The 21,896-nt window shown below is 44.5% G+C and overlaps 1 protein-coding gene across 1 annotated transcript in view; it reads right to left on the minus strand.

The window, feature by feature from the left end:
- ZRSR2 (zinc finger CCCH-type, RNA binding motif and serine/arginine rich 2) overlaps positions 1 to 21,896 on the minus strand; it is a 130,962-nt gene that overhangs the window by 34,529 nt on the left and 74,537 nt on the right. The window contains 5 exon segments of the mRNA XM_083172438.1: positions 1,590 to 1,803; positions 5,114 to 5,229; positions 5,769 to 5,807; positions 16,126 to 16,209; positions 17,186 to 17,291. Of these exon segments, the coding sequence (XP_083028564.1) occupies positions 1,590 to 1,803; positions 5,114 to 5,229; positions 5,769 to 5,807; positions 16,126 to 16,209; positions 17,186 to 17,291 (559 nt within the window).

Below are 21,896 nucleotides of genomic sequence, written 5' to 3' on the forward strand. Positions count from 1 at the left end.
ATGGGGCAGTGGTCCGACCAAATCATGGGGTGAATTTGGGCCACTTGAATTCTGGGGGTCAGATCTCTGCTTAGTAAAATCATGTCAATACGTGAGTAGGTTTTGTGTACAGAAGAGTGTGGAGTCGATTTTAGATAGTGTGGCGAGCGCAGCAAGCCACCGAGCCCGAAGAGTGGCGAGCGCAAGCGGAATACATGTGAAGTAATACGCGTGCGCTCGCCACGCTTTGGGCTCTGTGGCTCGCTGCGCTCACCACACTATATAAAATCAACTCCCCGCCGACGTGGATAGTGGGGTATGAAAAGGTCCGAGGACGCGTACCGCTGCGCTCGCCACGCTTCGGATTGGCGTTGATAGTGGGGTGGCGTTAAGAATGGGGGGGCATTTGACATAATTACCCATAAGGGTGGCTGTACAATTAAAAATCGGGTCAGATCACATCGCATGCGATGCGACCCGATCTGATAGACCCGATTACATAAGACAAAAATCGGTGGCGCCGTGCTAGGAAACAAGTACCCAAAGTTCTTTACCAAAGGAGTCAGCATAGTTTTCACTCCGCAGATGAACTCTTATAAGTTAAAGAAGACTAAAACTAGCAAGGGTTTCTACACAGCTGACACCTAAATAAGACTGTATGCAAAAGTGAAAGGGTTTATAGAGACACTAGTATAGTATAGACACTGTAATTATTAAAGTGTTCCAAGAGAAAGAGCTATATATTTGATTGCAAATGCACTTGTTACTTTTTTGCCAAGCTCAAAGCAGCTATTAACTGTTTTCCCACTGACAGTATTAACAAAGGTAGCGTGCAATTAACCATTTGGATTCGGTAAAATAGGCCTGCAAAACAAAAATAGGGCCATCATCAGCATGAAAGAGTTCCACTTTAATAAATGTATTTTGTTTGTCAAGGTTTATTTATAATTTGTGAATTGTAATTTGTGCCAGAGAATTTGTAATTTAATTTGTTGTAATTTAATAAATTGTTTATGTAAAATCTGCAAAGAACCTCTACTCTGTGAAATAGAATGAGAAGACACGAACTAAGGTTAGAGTGACACTCACCTGAATGCTACCAACAAAATTGAGAGATACTTACCTGACTGCCACTAGAAAGCTAAGATAAACTTACCTGTGTATTACATTAACATGTTGAATTTTAAAAAGCTGTGACATCCAGGAAAAAAGAGAAGAGACACAGTTGGAGATGAGAGAGAGGGTGGAGGAGGAGTGTAGAGTTGTGTTTTGTCAGCATAAAGGTGCCCATAGACGGTCCATTCCCAGTCTGTCCGTTTTGTACTTTGAGATGCGCGTTCCCGCGCGTCTCATCGTACAGTACAAAAATTATGTGCTGCACATACTTTTTGTACTAGCTGTTCATTGCATGCACAAGGCATGCAATGCGATGTGTACTATTTAAGTACCGAACGGTTTCGATGAACGGAGCGTGTATGAGCTCCTTAAAGATAATATTGTAGTCTGAAGACACAGATGAGATCACCATGAAGCAGGTATTGAGAAGAGCCCAGGGAACACATAAAGAGGATGAAAGACACATATAAAAGGAGGTCATTATGGAGATTTACCTTAAATTGAATTACTTTCCCCACACTCTTAAATTCGGGAACAACATCAGCATAAAAATCTAAGAACTGCTGGTAAATTTCTTCCTCTCCATATTCTAGGCTGGCGTCTGTGTCATAATCATCCCGTCTACATTGCTCCATCCCGAACGTGACAAACATATTACGGATGAGCAGCGTTTGGCTGGAGGAAGGGTAGCAGTGCTTACGGGAACACCTGTGTCATACAAGGAAGAGAAGAGACATAAAATATATTCTTAGTCTGCAGATAGTACGGTAACAATCATATTAAAACGGCACAACACATATCTGGTGCCAAGTACCCTGCACCTGACACAATCTCTCAGTCTATGGCTCCCTACCTAATATATTAACATTGTTGTCTAATAATCCTTTTAGGATCAGAGAATATATGGAATGATGAGCAAAGAATCTGGAAATAACAATTTATGTACCAGAATTGGCAAAGAAAAAAGAAAGGCACAACATTTATTTTATTTATTACCACTTATTTATATAGCGCACACATATTCCGCAGCACTTTACAGAGAATATTTGCACATTCACATCAGTCCCTGCTGCAGTGGAACTTACAATCTATATTCCCTACCACATATACACGCTCACACAGTACACTAGATGGCAGCAAGACCATATTTTATCATACAAGAAAAACACGAGTTGTACAATGAAAAGCTAGGACATGTATTATACTGTGTATAAAGGGAAATAATGGGCATGGTGATGTGAGTCAAAGGGGAACAGTCTACACCAGGAATGTTAAAAACTTTCCGTATATCCTGTGTTTTGGACACCTGCGGATCGTATTCTTAATAGTTTGACTAGATATTCCTCCACTGGTGCCATATGTACGTATCTGGAATTGTTTGTTGTCACCTCCAGATTTACCCTTCTGCCCGGAGACTGACCTTTACCACCTACACCTGAACCCTTAAGCAGTCGGAATCTCATCTTTTTCCTTACGCAACAATCATGCCGAAATGCAAACAAATGTTAAACCTTTAAATAGATTGTATTTGACTGCCTCTAAATTGCATAAGATATGGCCAGCGACTTCCAAATATTGCTAACGTCTCATTTTGAATGTACCATTTTCCATGTATTTTGAGACTGCCCAGTTTTACATCTCTTTTGAATGGATGTCTCTGCCCTTATACAGGATGTTTTAAGGCCCCCATATATTAGAAATATCAGTCTTAAGGCGGCCATACTGTACATCAGAAAGACTGGTCTTACAGCCATGATTGTGTCCAATTTCCTTTCGACTCCCCGGCAGTCCTTGGTGGATTTTGGACACACAATATACTCACAATCTGTCATACAATCCATCTGCTGCATGATTGTATGATTGAAGCTTCACTTAAATAGGGGGCTGGCCTACTAGGATCAAAAGGATAGGAGTACCAAAAATCAATTTCTTTTAAATTTACAGGTTGCCAGCAACTACCTATCTGCTCACATCTGCTGTGTTATGCCATTATTAAATAGACTGAATGCAGCAATCCTCTGAAAACTGTTTTCAGAGTGGTGACAGAATTGTGCAAAAGGACGTCCACCGCTCTCTTCAGCCGCCCGTCTGCCGCTTGGAAACTTCTGTGGCTCCCAGCATCTTCACTGCCACGGGGCGCCCGGAAGCTGCACCTCTCTTCTCTGCTAGTCAGGGAGGGAGTGTCACATGACCCTGGTTGTATGAGCCATCTAAAGACAAATTGCATGTGCTTAAAAGTGCATGCAATCTGCTGCCAATCCCAACTGATCTGACGTGCACCACGTCATATCAGAGGACCAATCCTCCAATCTCCCGGGGCCGGCATTGTATGATTGTGTGCACACGATGTGAACACAATCTGCATAAAATCCATTGAGATTGTATGATTGGGTGCAACATATTTCTGATGTATGCCCACCTTTAGGTCTCATCTTGAACCCTGAAGTTTCTTTAGCCCTTTGACGTTGGAATTCCACTAAATCGCTGGAAACATGCGGAGCTACAAACAATTTGCCACTCCACTTGTTTTTTAACCATGTTTTTCAAGTTGAAAGCTACGATTGTTTGCCTAGGTGAAAAATTTGCCACCAATACCATGGCAAATTTATGTCACAGCGGGTAAGCATGCCTACCCTGCTCACTCTATTAGACATAGCCTCTCCCCCTTTTTAATAAAATTAAACCCCAATGATGAATTCAGATTCTTGATTTATTTAATTCCTGGTTTGTTGTCAGTTTGATGCTTGCGTATGACCTGTCCCCTTTGTGTTCTTGATCCCCCTCCCTGGTTTTTCCCCTTTCTTTTTTCTGTATCCCCATAAGTCTGTTTATGCTGAATAAAAAATGATAAAAAATTGATGAAAAAAAGACCTTCTGTATATCAAGTAACTGGGAGTCATAAATTGATAGATACTTTTATTTGTTCTGAATTTGTTTTTATTATTCTCTGCATAAAGATTACATAAATAAAAATGCCTGCAAAGGATTCTCCACAAAGTACTAAATCTGTTAATTTTTCTATTTGCATTTCAGCCCCTTAAAACACACGACTACTGTATGTATAAAAACTGTAGCAATTCCTCACACAAAATACACACATGATGCATAAAGAAAACAGAACGGGCAGGTTGTTACCAACGTTTCAATGTTAGTGGGTGCCTGAAAATGGAAATCACTAATAAACGACTATAAAGGATCTACTACTGTACTTAGAATATCCAAACTTACTAAAAATCTATCTAAACACCTTAAATAGATCCCCAAATTCACATTGGCTTCCCACTACAGCTATTAGTTGGCAATATACAGTATACCAAAAGAAACACTGAATAAAGAGTGACTAATGCGGTTCCCCGATTCTAAAGATCGGTCCAAAATAAGCCCTACCCCAAAAATAAGACCTCGGTAAATCCCCATTTTGCTCGGTCTCTGTGCTACACTACAATGCTCCCGCCACCCCACTCCCCCCCCCCCCCCCCGCACATGAAATGGATGCCGTGGTTAAAGATTTAACGGTGGCATCCAATCACAGCTGCAGCGTCTCACGATTAGCATGCACCCTCCTCTCGTTTTCTGTGAATGATGCTGGTGTGCGGAATTCGGGGTATGGACCCTTACGATGATGTTTTTGAAGATGACATGACCATTTTTGAATAAAGGCAGATTTGTTTGTTCACACTTACCTGTTTATTGACATTGCTGTCAATGTTAATTAAAATAAGACCTACCCTGAAAATAAGCCCTATGGTGCTTTTTGGACAGAAAAAAATAAATAAATAAGTGTGTTATTATCGGGGAAACACGGTAGTAGCACTACATCGTTATAATAATAATCATCATCATCATCAAGAATAGTCCTGTATACTACTGACCAAAACAGGCCAAATAAACAAATGGCTAATAATGACCCAACTACTCAGCGGCTCCACAGTGATGACAATAGTACGTGTAGTGCTAGACAGAAAAAGTGACAATTATTTGTGATCTACTACAGATTTTCTGAGATCTTTGCCCTTACCTCTCACCAAACCTACAGGCACCAGTTTTCAGATAGAAAGGGCAGTTAGCTCGATCCTTTTCTGTACCAAATCCTTGGGGTGCCTCTGGATTGTGCCAAGTACCACCATTTTCAAGCTGTGAAAAAAATACAGAAGTATTATATCTAGCAACTGTCTAGATTCCCCTAGACTCAAATGTTTAATATTGGGTTACATTTTTAACCCTTTGAGTGCCAAAATCTCTGAGAGAGATGCTCAAAATATCCACTAAAAACACCAGCGTCGCTCACATTTGTTATCTAAATTCAAATAAAAAATATTTGCGATATAAGGTAAACATTACAGGTCATTATGATAAATACAAATTGTTGGCTTGGCAATTTTTACACCTATTTTGACAAATTCCCTTGGCACTGAAAGGGTTAAGAGTCTTTCTATGCATAAAGTCTTGAGACTGTAGACTATTTATTCACTTTGAACCTTCAATCTTGCCATGAAATGACCCTAAAAGTGCTTGCTATCATACAGGGTGGCAAACAATTTTGAGCGAAATCCTTCAGCTGTAAAAAAAAAAGTATGATATTGCCGGCAACTAAACTCTCCCCGTTATCTCATAATCCCACCAATTGAATACTAGAATATAATATACATTCAATATTATAAGCCGCATCTTACCTGACTTTCGGTTTCATCCAGCATCTTCTGCACGGCTTCCTAGAAATGGTGTAAACACAGGGCTAGTAAAAACCTCCATGGTGACAGTATCTGCTTTTGGGGTTAAGAACCTCTAATCTCATTATTGATTTACAAAAAGGCAATAATACAATGTAATACTACTGTACACAGGAATTGGTTTACAGTATTGTCCTCTAGCTCCCAGTGCCCTGCAGGAATTGGCAACACACATCACAACCCCCCTTAGGATATAACAGCGGCCATGAATAATTGGGGTTTTCCTGCAGAACAACATAAAATCAATGTATAAGGGATTATCTAGGAAACAATAAGGAATAAACATGTCAAACTTTATCTCTCCCCACCAGTGCCAGATTGCCCACAATCGGTGTACTCCGATTACCTACCCAATAAGTGTCATTAACTAAAAGTACTTTGCAACCAAAATCTGGTGTTGTCAGAATTTTAATAACCACGTGACAATATTTAAATTGTACATCAGCAACTGGAGAGTTGAAGTTTGTGTAAACTATAAAATAAAGAAATAATCTGTTGATGGAATGCAAATGGAAGTAGGAGAATATCCTATGTAAGGGTTTCAAAGACTCCAATCCTGCAGGTATTCTATTTGAAAAGCCATTTCCATCACTATGGATAACTGCTCAACAGACAGCATTGTCAAACATCATTTACATGTGGATTACTGCAGATCTCCACAGCTTGGCGGTACTTGTCATGAGCTTCTGCTGGAAGCAGAATGCAGCAGCTCTTTTAACCAATAAATTATGTCCAATACACACTGGGCGAAATTGTTAATGATGCGCGCTACAGTGCACCGTCAACAATGATTGATATCTACCGAACATGCAGGTCAATTTAGCAATATCGCCAAACGGCCCAAATGTTCGGCGGGTCCCGGTGACATCACTGAACACTATTGGCGGCTGATACCATTCAGTGTGTATGGACAATATTGGCCGCTGTCAGGTAATGTGTATGGGGGCATTACATTAGCAGCAGATCATTAGTAATGTTACTGGAGTTTAAGTTTACTGCATATAACACATTGTTTACACTGCAGCATACAGAAGAATGTTTGAATCTTAAGGTCCATACACACTGGGCGATATTGCCCAGTGTGTATGGTGACGGATGATGGGGAAAATCGCTGGGCTAAAAAAAGCTCAGTGCATGCAATCTGAGCGGTTTTTCCCCCTTCCAGCAAATGAGCAGCGGCTGGCAGCGATGATGCGGGAGCGTACATCAGCGCTCACTGCTGCCCCATACACACGGCGATTAAACTGAGTGGCTTTCAGGTGAAAGTCGCCCAGTGTGTACGGGGCTTTATCCAAACCCATCCTGCAAGAGTTCACATAATAATGAGCATTCATACTGTGAAATAAAATAACTTGTTAAAAGTAATAATACAATTTGTAACAAAAAGATACATCTTGATGCAGTTAGGCATAGCTGGCAGGTTTGCACGTGGAAACAAAGTTAAGGAATGAAACATTCAGCAAACTTACACACAAAAGACCCAGAGTGCTTTGTAACACATGCTAAAATACACTGAATAACCTTCTGTATTAGGTTTAGCATGTCAGAATACAGTCAAGTGTTAAGTATACATACTTTAATGGGTCATATGTATACATTGGCAGGTTCATGAGATGTTTCAAAAGAAATGCAGTATAATAAATAGTACGAAGAGGTCCAGAGGGTTCAAACACTGCTATAAAGTATATTAGTTGTATTCTTATAGTAAGGGCAACCACTAACCAACAAAGTAATGTATTCCTGCCCTTCTCACTTGATATACACATAAACCAATGGTGAATATATAAGTATAGTGTGAATATCAATAGATCCGGGTTAGTGTTCTATTGATATTCACACTATACTTATATATTCACCATTGGTTCAGGTGCACAGTTAGTGAAATATAAATGATACAATTCTACTATGTGTAAATCTAAAAATACATTTGGAACATAATTTCCTGTGTGAATTAAAATATTGTCATAGTCAGTCTATGCCACTACCCTATCTCCAATCAATATTTTCTACTAATATCTTTCATATTTGTCATATACTATTTTTCTTTAAAAAATGTTTGTCTCTTTTTAAAAAAAAAAATAAAAAATTGTTTCTCAATCCCTATCAATTGAGTATAGATCGTCTCATTCTAAAAATACACTACTATCCTAATCAATACCAACATAATGATGTTAGTAAGGAACTCAAATGAAATATGAAACAGTCACTTTATTGACTAATAAATGGATCATACAAATAAATGAACTATCATCCATCTAAAATGGTCAATCTATGTGTTGATGTTAATAAATAGTGCACCTATAAATAGCTATTGACCCAACACTCTTCTCCAAATAACATCTCAGACTACACGAATGTACCCACCCACCCTGCAACGTAAGAGGGCGGGAGGAAGGAGGTTAGTGACTGGACAATCACCAAACTCACTGCCTTTTTAAATCAGCCTGGGTTACCAGTACGGGTAGCCCTGAGGAAGTGGGAAGCGAAGCGTGCGCTGGCCTCATAAGCCGTGCAGGTGTCAATCCTGTGTGTGTGTGTGTGTATCTCCTAAATTCGTACCTTACATGCTCAGCTACCGTGATCTATAGCACTTGTAAGGGCTTTATATGTACTCATTTACCAATTAACTTGTTGGGTACTTTAAAGCTTAGCCTGCATTGATGTCAGTGACGGCTCACAGCATCTGATGAGAGCGCACGGAACACGCAGGGGATCTCTGGATTACGAAACCGCTGCTACTGCCTACATTGTATTAACTCTTTAGCTCACATATTATAGAGCTGAAAGGAATAGGCAGCAGCAAAATTCTGTAAATAATTTACAGCAATTTCATTTACAGAGCTCTGCTGATATTTCTGTCTCATTAATTAGCTACCTATTAATTAGTCAGTCTCTAAATTAAGCAAAATTATTCTGCAAATGTGAGACAATTACAATACCTATCTCATTGTGTGTATTTAATAGAGAAAACTGCTTGTGGATTAATACCCACAATGACAGAATTTGCAACAAGTATCAACTTTTTGCAACAACAATTTTTTTTTTATCACACAAGAGATCTTGCTACAAATGTTTAATTCACTCCACCAAAAGAATAGGTTGTTTGATGCTTAATACAGTAGGGGAACCTGTTTAATTCTGACAATTGATTACATTTACACTAACAACCCCTGGGTACTGTACATACATGTGATATGCTATAAAAGAAGCTGAACTATTATAACTAAGAGACAATCACTACACACACGGCTCCCCTGCACGTGCTGTTTTAAACATGCACTATTTTTACTTGTTTGTCCTATATGTGTTTTCCTTTTAGATACTTAACAGTTTTTAAATAAACTTATTAAAGGTTGTATTTTACAAAATGTTTTTCTCACTTCTGGTGCACCACACGTAGACAAATAATTTTCTGTTCTGATTACTGCTTCAGGATTCTGTTGTCGAACAACTGCTGGGATTTTTTACATAACTCTTTAGGACACCTATAGTTACTGGACCCATTAGTGATACTTAGATCTAAAGGCCCCCATACACGCTGCGATAGCAGCGTGCAATGCAATGCGATGCGTTATCGGGTGGATCGTTTTGCGTGCTATGTGATCCGCGGGCAGAACAAAAATAGGATTTTGGGTACCTACCGGTAAATCCTTTTCTCGTAGTCCATATGGGATACTGGGCTTCACTACTATGGGGATTGAGACCTCCGCAGGAGAGACAGGCACATAAAAGAACTTTCCGTGTGGGTGCACTGGCTCCTCCCCTCAATCTCCCTCCACTAGTCAGTTAATGCAAAAACTGTGCCGAAGGAGAGCATGTGAGGAGTATGTGAAAATGTATTGTGGTGAGATTCATCCAGCACACCCAAACGAACAAAAAACATATAAAAGAGGTGAATCCTAACAACCTAAGAGGACACCTGTAACTAAAACAAATCTATAGTCATATTTATCCTATAGAAAACAAGGCAATAAGCCTAACCATGAAGTAGGATCTGACAGCAGAAAAAGCCGCACTGAGGCGGGCTCCTAGTATCTCATATGGACTACGAGAAAAGGATTTACCGGTAGGTACCCAAAATCCTATTTTCTCTACCGTCCAATGGGATACTGGGCTTCACTACTATGGGGAGGTCCCAAAGCTACCAGAACGGGTGGGAACGTGAGGATTCTGCTGTAGAACCGCATTCCCGAACTGGGAATCCTCCCTGGCCAGGGTGTCAAACTTGTAGAACTTCACAATGTGTGTTGCCCTGACCAAGTTGCGGCCCTGCAGAGCTGCATTGCCGACACCCCTCGAGCAGCCGCCCAAGAGGTACCTACAGACCTGGTTGAATGAGCCTTTACTGAAAAAGGAAGCGACAAACCAGCTGATGCATAAGCCTGCTGGATAGTACATCTTATCCACCTGGCAATGGTACGCGTTGAAGCAGGTAAACCCTTCTTCTGCGCATCATAAAGCACAAACAGGCTGTCCGTCTTACGGATCCTAGCTGTGCGCTTGACATACCCCTTAAGGGTGAGGACCACATCCAAGGTATCTGGTATATCTGGGTGTGTCGCACTAGAAGGAACCACAATAGGTTGGTTTAGGTGGAACCCTGACACCACCTTTGGAAGGAATTGTGGTCTAGTCCTGAGTTCCGCCCTATCGTTGTGAAACACAAGGTAAGGGCTCCGACAAGATAAGGCCCCGAGCTCGGACACCCTCCTGGCCGAAGCTAGAGCCAGCAGAACAACAGTCTTCCAAGTGAGGTGTCGCAGCTCAGACTCCTCCAGTGGAACAAACCGGGCTGATTTTAAGAAAGTAAGAACGACTTTCAAATCCCATGGTGCAGTGGGAGGCACAAAGGGGGGCTGAATCCTCAGCACCCCCTGTAAGAAGGTTTGCACCTCCGGCAAGGCCGCAATCTTTTTCTGGAAAAACACAGATAGTGCGGAGATTTGGACCTTTAAGGAACCCAATCTGAGCCCCTTATACAAGCCAGCCTGAAGGAAACGTAGCAGACTGTTTAATTGAAAACTGTCCGGAGGCAAGTCATTCTTCTCACACCAGGCAATATATCTGCGCCATATTACATGATAATGAGATGCCGTCACCAGCTTCCTGGCTTTTATCATTGTAGTAACGACAGAGGGATGGAGACCCTTGTGGACTAAGATCTGCCGCTCAACCTCCAGGCCGTTAAACGTAGCCGCTGTAAGTCCTGGAAGACGAACGGGCCCTGGAGGAGCAGGTCTTCTCTTAGGGGCAAACGCCACGGGTCTTCCACTAGCATGGCCTGAATGTCCCCGTACCAGGCCCTTCTTGGCCAGTCTGGTGCCACCAGTATGGCCTCCGTCCCCTGATGCCGGAGCCGCTTTAGCACCCGAGCCAACAATGGGAGAGGTGGGAAGAGGTACACCAATTGGAAATCCCAGGTCCAGGTGAGAGCGTCCACCGCTATCGCCCCTGGGTCTCTGGTCCGTGCACAGTACATTGCAACCTTGTGGTTCAATCGTGAAGCCATCAGGTCGATCTGAGGGAGCCCCCACAGATCCACTATGGCATCGAACACTTGAGTGTGAAGGCCCCACTCTCCCGGGTGAAGATCGTGACGACTCAGGAAGTCCGCCTCCCAATTGTCGACCCCCGGGATAAAAATGGCAGACAGGGCCTGGACATTCTGTTCCGCCCAGGACAGAATTTTTGACGCTTCTCTCATGCAAGGCATGCTCTTGGTACCACCCTGCCGATTTATATAGGCCACAGTGGTGGCATTGTCCGACTGGACCTGGATCGCCTTGCCCTGTAACAATGGAGCTGCCTGTAACAGGGCATAGTAGACCGCCCTCAGCTCCAGCTTGTTGATATGAAGGCTCGACTCCAGTGGAGACCATCGACCCTGTAGGCGGACTCCCTGTGTCACAGCCCCTCAGGCTGGCGTCCGTGGTTACCAGAATCCAGTCCTGGATCTGGAACCGTCTGCCTGCCAACAAATTGGATGAATCTAGCCACCACTGTAGCGAGATCCTGGTTCTTGTTGCAAGGCCAATCCTTCTGCGCATCTGCAGGGGGGAGCCGGACCATTTTGTCAGAATATCCAATTGAAAAGTCCTGGAATGGAAGCGGCCAAATTGTATTGCTTCGAATGAAGCCACCATCTTGCCTAGAAGCCGGAGGCAAAGATGGATCTGTACCCGAGGTGACTGTAGGACCTCCCTGACCAGCTGTTGTATTGCAGTGACCTTTTCCATCGGCAGAAAGACTTTTTGTTCCGATGTATCCAGGATCATGCCCAAGAAAACCATCCTCTGGGTCGGAACCAGCGATGATTTGGGCATGTTCAGGATCCACCCGTGGTCTCTTAGAACCTGTATGGACAGATTGAGAGCACTGCTTAAAGCCTCCGCCGACCCTGCTTTTATTAGCAGGTCGTCCAGGTATGGCACTACATTCACCCTTCGGAGCCTGAGTAGTGACATCATTTCCGCCATTACCTTTGTGAAAACCCGCGGGGCTGTCGACAGGCCGAAAGGTAACGCCCGGAATTGGTAATGGTCGTTTCCCAAGGCAAACCTGAGATAGATTTGGTGTGGGGGCCAGATAGGAATGTGTAGATAGGCGTCTTTGACGTCTATAGAGGCCAGGAACTCCCCTCTTTCTAGGCTGGCGATCACAGAGCGCAAGGACTCCATCCTGAACTTGAACACGCGCAGGAAGGGGTTCAGTGACTTTAGATTCAGGATGGGTCTTACTGAGCCGTCTGGCTTCGGTACCAGGAATAAGTTGGAATAATATCCCTGGCCCTGCTCCGTGTGTGGCACCGGTACAATTACCTGAGACTGAAGCAGCCTGGTAATGGCCCCCTGAAGGAGCACCTGATCTTCCTGGGATGCTGGAAGTGCCGACCTGAAGTATCGTCTGGGAGGGGGTTTGTCGAATTCCAGCCTGTAACCTAGAGAAATGAGACCCCTGGCCCAGGAATCCAGACCCGAGGCGTCCCACACATGGCTGAAATGCAACAATCGCGCTCCCACCGCGAGAGAGTCTCGTGGCGGGAAAACCCCGTCATGCTGCAGGCTTAGAGGAAGTCGCGGCATTTGGACGGTCCTGGGTGTTGGAGGTGTTAGGCTTCCTAAACTTGCCTCTCGTGCCCCTGCTGGCATTGGAGGCGCCCCTAGCCTTGGGGCGAAACCTGTTCCCACGAAAGGACTGCTGGGAAGCACCTGTGAAGGTACGCTTTGCAACCGTGGGGGCTGATGGAAGGAAGGTAGATTTTCCTGCCGTTGCCTTGGAAATCCAACCGTCTAATTCACTGCCAAACAGCCATTCTCCTGTAAAGGAAATACCCTCCACACTCTTCTTTGAGTCTACATCTGCAGACCACTGACGCAGCCACAGGGCCCGTCTGGCTGAAACCGCCATGGCTGAATTGCGTGTGTTTATTGCGCCCAATTCCTTTTGTGCTTCGCACAGGATTTTTGCGGTATCCTGAATGTGACGCAGGCTGTCCCCTATCTGGGCCACAGTCATGTCACCCAACAACCCTTCCTGAATCTGGGTTGACCAGGTATGAATAGCCTTGGCCATCCAGCAGCTGGCTAAAACTGGACGCTGGGATGCCCCACTAGCCGTATATATGGATTTGAGGGTAGCTTCCAGCCTTCTGTCCGCCCCGTCCTTAAGGGTGGATACCCCTGGGACTGGTAACAACACCTTTTTAGAAAGGCGGGAGACAGAGGAGTCCACTACCGGTGGCTCCTCCCACTTCTTTCTGCCCAAAGGTTCAAAAGGATAAGCATTTGTGAACCGCTTTGAAAGGGTAAACCTCTTATCAGGGTTTTGCCATGCAGCCCTGAACACAGTTTCTAACTCCGCCTGCTCAGGGAAGTATACTGGCTGTTTCCTCTGAGTCATGAAGAAAGGATCTCCTTCTGCGGATGCCTCCACTGGGAGATCTAAAACCTCCCTAATGGCCCTGATAAGTGGCTCTGGACCATGCACTGCCGCCTCAGGAGCTGGTTCCTGCAGACCCTGCTCCTCACCCTCCTCCAATATGTCCTCATCGTCATCATCTGTGTCAGGATCCATTGCAGTAGCCTGCCTCTTTTGAGGCTGTGCGGGAGGAGGAGGTACATTAAGGGTATGAAGAATATCCACCCTGGCAGCTAACATGGACAATTCCCTCTGAACCCGCTGCGTTTGCTGAGTGTTAGTGGAAAGCTGTGAAGCCACAGAATCCAACAAGGTCTTTATGTTGGAGGCCCAAGCAGGCTCCTGCTCGTCTGCCTGCGACGGCCCCACAAGCTGTGGGGGCACCCCACTGATCTGGGTGTCAGCACTGCTGGGCTGAGGTGACATACAAGCCTCACAAGTAACCTGTGACTGTGACTTGGGCACAAACTTGGTGCTACACACCATGCAAGTGAACTTTTTCACCATGATGAGACAGTACTAACAATGTCTGCTTGTACAATCTGCAGTACAACACAACCCCCACGCAGTCACACACGTGCACACACCGCACCACTGGATATGAAAAACAGACTATGTGCTTGTTTTATGCTGTGTTCTGTAACTAATCAGTGGGGAAAAAACAGAGCAATTGGGGAGCCAAGTACACCCTTAACCTGAACTCACAGATCTGGGTGAGCTGGTAACGCTTACACAGTGATATGCACAACATAGTGTCTAATAAGCCAGATAGCGCAGCAGCGCTAAATCGCTATGAAAAACCTGCTGTCTCTGCCGTGCTGCAAGTACCCGGATCCACCACGCCAGTGAGGAGCCCTCTGTAATGGAGTCTGGCAGCGTGTGAAGAAGCAGGAAGTGACAGCGCGCGCCCAGCAGAGCTTGGTCCCGCTCTGAGTGAAGCCCCGCCCCCTGTACACGGAGCTGGCGCTTCTATATATTTATACTGACATTAATAAAGGTGTAAAACATATATATATATACATTATAACCTGAGGGGTGTCCCTGGTGGTCCAGCGGCAGCACCCCTATGCCAGTTACCAGACGCGGTGTTCACGCGATCCCTGCTGGAGAGCCGCCATTACTAGCCGTCGTCTTGCCGCACCAGAAATGGCTGCGGGGACCCCTTGTGGGACCCCCAGCCTGTACTCACCACTGAAGTCTTCAGACCTGTCAGGGGTGTGCGGCGGCTAGGACACTTGCTCGCCACAGCGCAATGCTGTGCGGTGACAAGTCCCACGCAGGACCGAATTGTCCTGTAGCAGGGTCAGCTCTGCACCTGAAGAGGTCGGGGACTGACCCTTCCCCTGACACCCACGAAGCAGGACAGCTGTGTGGTCACCACAGCGCCCCAAAATAACAAACTTTAAAAATAAATGTAGAAAAACTCTGGAGCATCCAGAAGCACTGCCTCTCCTGAGGCACATTTTTCAAAACTGACTAGTGGAGGGAGATTGAGGGGAGGAGCCAGTGCACCCACACGGAAAGTTCTTTTATGTGCCTGTCTCTCCTGCGGAGGTCTCAATCCCCATAGTAGTGAAGCCCAGTATCCCATTGGACGGTAGAGAAAAGTATGTGCAGCACATGTATGGGGGCCTTAAGGGTCTGATAAGGACCCGATCACTGGACTTCGAATTTGTTATCCAAAAGATTATTGAACAACCAACTAGGAGTTTCCCAGAAAACAGAGAGAGGGGGGACCGGCCACTGGGAGGGAGTCCCAATGACAGTCGAGACTTACTCGGAAGGCTGTGAACAGGGTGAAATCCATTCAATGGTGAGGGATTGCAAATGGATTTCCCCCTGTGTGCATGGCTGCTAACACATCCGCAGGGGCGGGGTTACACTCTGGCGGGGCAGCGTTTACCTGAACGTTGGGCTCCGAAGATACTCCAGCAATCAGGTTTGAATCAGGCCCTATGTGTGTGTGTGTGTGTGTAACCACACATAATCTGAATATGGGGGCTTGCCTGTCTTGCTTGTCATTGCAAACAGATCTATAACGTATATTGGAAAATACATGTACTGTAGTACAAACAAAAACAGAGTTTTATATCTGCCCTGTATGCGGGTCAGGAAATTAGCGGTCTAATTTCCTGACCCGCATAAAGGGCGCCACCCTACCATTGTTGTGCATGTTTTGTAGTATTCCCCTCAAACAGGGAATTGTGTAGGTTAAGTAGCCCCCATATTCCGATTATATAATACGTGAGACACACTAGTAAATAGACAGTATAATGTCATTGAAATACCATTGTACATAGTATATGTCAAATCTTATATAAACCAGGCTGACAACAGCTGAAACAGGATATGAGTGATCCTATCCTCCTAGAGCGGGAATCACCTCTCTCTCTCTCTTCTTCACTTCTGCTGGCTCCTCTGCTCTCTCCTTCATTTCCTGTTGTCTCCATTCTTCTATCAGTCTTCTCTGTGAGGGGAGAGATTCACATCAAATGAATTGGTTTGTATGAGGCAATTCTCATTTAGGTGTTCTGTAATTAAAGACATTTAGGCATTCTTCCATGAACTACATATTATTCTTTCACTGTCCATACATCTCTGGACGAGCAAAGCGGCCATACTCTGGTGACTGACTGACTTAGTGTAGGTGCACATCAGAAAAATAGATATGGATAACATCGCATCATCTTCCGGATGGGCCATTCTGCATGGGCAATGTTACAGTGCATATTAATGAAGGACAGAACAGTGATAGTGCAGTCATTCATTAAATCTTCCTACATGGTCCGGAGCATAGGTAAATGCCACCAACTATTGCCAAGACTGCTGGTCGTCTTATTGTGTACCTTAGTAATGGCCTGTTACAATCAATGTTACAACAAGCCTTTTTACGATCTACACTTTTTTTTTTAAATACACCAAGCAAAAGTTTTTGTGACTCTGCATATACGGCACAAATACACAAGTGCTGGGGTCAACTCAATTACAGACCAGCTAGTTACAGTACTCCCGACACTGCAAGTTTTCTCGTGCCCCACCTATTCTGATTGGGAAAATCAGAAATGTATTTGGCTCCGCCTCACATGGCAACATGTTTTGTCCCAAATACAATTGTTTGAACTTTTTGGTGCTTTTGGCTCTGTTGTGACATTCTGGAACACATCACCACATCTTACAGAGAGAGAGGTCAGAAGTTCCAGTCAGAATTGCAAACAGATCTAGAACGTGTATTGGAAAATATTTTGGTTTTACTGTAGTAAAAACAGAGTTTTATATCTGCACACATTATATTACTATACACAGACTGGATGTGACTTTTATGGTTTGCATAACACAGCTAATATAGTTACAGGTTTAGCTAGATCAGAACGAAAATGCCAAAGAATAATTTAAGACCCCAAACAAGTCAGCCTATCTTGCACAGAGTATATACAGTATTATACCTCCTCTTCCTCATGTCTTCTGGCTGCTTCCTCTTTCTCTTTTTTAAGTTGGAATTCCTCCTGAGCTTTCTGTTCCCGCAGTAGCCATTCTTCATGGAGCCTCTGTCTGTAAAAACAATGACACTGTATAATCATGGCAATATTACTAAAGATACACCATACTTACACAGTAATGTGCTGAGATGAAAACAACAACTGTTGAAGAAAAACTGCAACATGTTTACGATGGTGTGTCCTTAAAAGAACAATACCTGCCATACACTCCTACAGAAAGTGCTAAGTCCTCTTACCCACTGAGCAATGAAAGAGGAAACCAGGACAAACAAAGTTCCTACAGATGTGTCCTAATACATGACTACTGCAGTTGTGCCAAAAAGTCTGTGTGTGTGTGCCAGGTCTTGTGGGACTCTGTTAGCACTTGGCATCTCTTTGTGTCTTTTCACCCAAAAAGGAAGTGGTCCTGCAGCTAGGATGCACCAGAAGATTTTCACACTTGTAAATATGTGTGCGACTGAATCTGTACATGAAGCACCACAGTGCAGTGGCTTTGGCCTTCTTTTATTATTATTATTATTGTTTCTTTATATGGCGCCATAAGGGTTCCACAGCACCTGACAATACATAGATGAGCTAATAGCAATACAAGAAAGATTGTGATTTACAGTACAAATGCAAATAAGGACAAGCTCCTATTGTATTTTGTTCGTCCACCCACCTATTTTTAGTATGTTAACTCTTATGAGTAGGGTCCTCCTTCCTCACGTACTCACCCTACCTCATTACCTCACCTGTGCTCCTGTCCTGTTCTTCGCTTCCTCTACTTCATCTTCAGTTTCCTCGACAATTTTGACACCTACTTCTGAACTGATGCTGATTTTAGTTCTACCAGCTATACCCCTATTTATACTGTATTTTTCAACACACCCTGTACATCACCTTGTAATTTGTTTTTTTTGTTTGCTATGTACGGCGCTGTGGACACTTTGCGGCGCCTTATAAATAAACGTACCACTACTAGTACCACTACTAAGTACATGGTAAATAAAAAAAGACAGTTGCAACAGTGGACACTGATGCAATTATAACAGTGGCAGAGATATATTCTAAAAAAAGAACATGAGGAAAGAGGGCCCTGCTCACTGTGAAACAGCTGGGATAAACATAGGGTTAGGATGAGAGCTGGCTGGATTTAATGAAGAAGTGGGTCTTGAGTGCCCGTTTAAAGTTTTGTAGGGAGGGGTAGAGAATTCCAGAGATGTGGTGCACAACGGCCAAAGTTCTGGAGGCTTGAATGGGAGAAAGTAACCAGTTTGCAGGAGAGGTGACGTGCATTTGTGGAGCAGAGAGGGTGGGTGGGAGTGTAAGGAGAGATAAGGTCAGATATGGAGGTGTGAGAGGAATGGGTGATGGCTTTGTAAGTGAGTGTAAGGAGCTTGAATTGTATTCTGAAGGGAAAGGGGAGTGGTGGACATAGTACGTTTAGAGAGGAAGATGAGACGGGCAGCAGCATTGATGATATATTGAAGTGGAGAGAGGTGTTTTACAGGGAGGCCAGAAAGTAGTAGATTACAGTAGTCCAATCTGGATATAACTTGTGAGTGGATGAGTAAGTAAGTTTTATTTATATAGCGCACTTTCTCCAACAGGACAAGGCGCTTTACAGACATTAAAAATAACAATGCACATACTGCAATACAAAGGGTTATCAGTACAAGGAACAGGCAACAATGGCAGTACAGATGCACATCACACATACAGATATGCACAAGACGCATGCTAATAAGGGACACGGACATGGGGAACATATTTACCGAGCTGTGCAGTACCCAGGTAGCCATTCAGCGGCGCCACATGGTGATTGCACAGCCAGTAACAGTACTGATATATATAAACTAGATGTACTCTAATGAGGGACACAGACATGGGGAACATATAATTACTGAGCTGTACAGCACCCAGGCAGCCAATCAGCGGTGCCACATGGTGATTGCACAGCCAGCTAGGTAGCCAGTAACAGTGACAGATGAGGATCTTTGTAGCATCCTGGGTGAGATAGGGTCTGATCCTGGAAATATTTTTGAGGTGGAAATGACAGGACTGTGAGAGATGCTGAATGTGTGGTTAAAAAGGAGAGAGAGGAATCAAGAGAGATGCCAAGGCAGTGTACTTGGTGGCTAGAGGAGATCATTGTTCCATCAATAGAAAGTGAAATTGTTGAAGGTGAGGTAATGTAGGAGGGCGGGAAGATTATCAGCTCAGTCATAGACATGTTTAGTTTCAGAAAGCGCTGGGACATCCAAGAAGAGATAGCGGAGAGACAGTTAGAAATACGAGTGAGGAGATCAGGAGAGAGGTCAAGAGAGGAGAGGAAGATTTGAGTATCATCAGCATAAAGGTGATATTGGAAGTCGAATGAGCTCATGTAGCGATGACGTATAGAGAGAGAAAAGGAGAGGACCAAGAACAGAGCCTTGCGGGACACCTACTGACAGTGGAAGTGGAGTCATGACAACAGACAGAAAAGGAGCGGTCAGAGAGGTAGGAAGATAGCCAAGAGAGAGCAGTATCACGCAGACCAACAGTGTCAAAAGCAGCAGAAAGGTAAAGAAGAATAAGTAGAGAGTAGTGGCCTTTAGATTTGGCAGCATGAAGATCATTGCAAACTTTAGTGAGAGTCATTTCAGTGGAGTGAACGGAAGCCAGACTGAAATTGATCATGCAGGGAGTGGGAGGAAAGGCAGTAAGGCGGTTGTAGACAATACGCTTAAGGAGTTTGGAGGAGAGAAATGGGTCGGTAGTTAGCGAGAGAAATAGGATCAAGGGTAGGTTTTTTAAGGATAGGAGAGACAAGAGCATGCTTGAAGGCCGAAGGGACAACACCCGATGAGAGCGATAAATTAAAGAGGTGGGCAAAATGGGAACCGGCAGAAGGAGAGAGGAAGGGGATAGGGTCAGATGGGGAGGTGGTGAGGAACGGATGAGGCCCATGACTTCCTCACCAGATACATGGGAGAAGGATGGCAGGGGATGAGCAGGGATAGTGAGGGAGAGGAATTGGTAGGTTGCAGGTGGTCTGGTTGGATGTGATGTGCTGACGTATGGAGTCAATTTTGGATGCAAAGTAAGTGGCAAAGTCAAGAGCAGGGAGTGAGGAGTGAAGGGGGGAAGGAGCTGGGCAGAGGAGGGAGTTGACAGTAGCAAAGAGGCGTTGGGGGTTTTTAGACTGGGAGGAGATGAGGTTCTTGAAGTATGACTGTTTAGCAAGGGAAAGGGCAGCACTGAAGGATGAAAGCATAAGTTTGAAATGGAGAAAGTCTGCCTTGAAGTGTGATTTCCTACAAAGTCGTTCAGCAGTATGGGAGCATTTTTGCAGGTATCTGGTGCATTTGGTGTGCCAGGGTTGGAGTGTTCGTTTGCGAGGGTGAATAGTGGTTGATGGAGTGACAGAATCAAGAGCAGAAGTGAGTGAAGCATTTTATAGGGAAGTGGCTTCTTCAGGACAAAAGAGTGATAATAGGACAGAGTAGTGAGTCAAAGAGGGAGGATAGGGAGGTGTTGTTAATAGCCTTGATGTTACGCTTGGAGATTGTAGTTTTGGGAGGTGGAGATGGAGAAGCAGTGAGGCATAAAGTTAAAAGAGAGAAGGTGATGGTCAGAGAGGGGGAAAGGGAAGTTGGAGAAATCAGAAATATCAAAACGATAGGTGAAGACCAGATCAAGTGAGTTCCATTTACATGGGAGAGAGATGAGGTCCACTGGGAGAGACCAAGAGAAGATGTCAGGTTAAGGAGTTTTGAGGCAGAGGTTTCTGTGGGAATTTTGATAGGAATGTTGAAGTCACCTAAGATGATATAAGGAATATCAGAAGAAAGGAAGTGTGGCAGCCAGCAAGCAAAGTTGTCGAGGAATTTTGAGGGAGCACTAGTCGGACGATAAATGACTGCAAGATGAAAATAAACAGGTTCGAAGAGGCGTGTAAGAGATGGTTCTGGGGGTAAGAGTTGGAAGGAGTAACTAGAGGGTAGTAGGACTCCAACCCCACCACCATGGTGGCCATCTGGTTGGGGTGTATGCAAGAATGTAAGACCCCCAGCAGAGAGGGCAGCAGGAGAAGTAGTGTCAGAGGTGGTGATCCAGGTCTCAGTAATGGCTAGGAGATGAAGGGAGTTGGAAATAAAGAGGTCATGAGTGGGAACCAGTTTGTTAAAGAGTGATCTGGCATTCCATAGGGCATAGGATAATGGGTATGAGTTTTTAGGACAGATGTGGATGAGATTGACAGGGTTGCTACAGCACTCAGGCAAGATTGATTTGGAGGGCATGGATGCAGCAGGTGTAGTAATGGTGCTGACCACTGAGCTCGGAACGTAAACAGCAGGAGTCAGGCATGGACGGAGTATAGAGTGATACTGACCATGAAGAGGTGAGGTGACAGTGGGAGGAGGGAGAGAGCAGGGATGAAAGGTGGGGTACAGGGCCTGTGGTGGGGCAGCAGTGAGAGACAGTGAGGTGACAGGAGAGAGTAGAAAGGGAAGTAGTGGAGAGGATGGAAGACAGAGTAGAGGAGAGAGGAGAAGATGTAGGAGACTAGGAGAGAAGGACATAGGTGGTAACATGGGGCAGAATAATGGATTAGGTAAACAAGGAGTGTTGGGGGGGGGGGTGTTCAAAGTCTGGGCATAGTGTAGGTGAAGTGAACAGGGTGAAAATA

Source organism: Crinia signifera, chromosome 2 (genome assembly GCF_055691185.1).
Source record: "Crinia signifera chromosome 2, ASM5569118v1, whole genome shotgun sequence".
Lineage (NCBI taxonomy): Eukaryota > Metazoa > Chordata > Amphibia > Anura > Myobatrachidae > Crinia > Crinia signifera.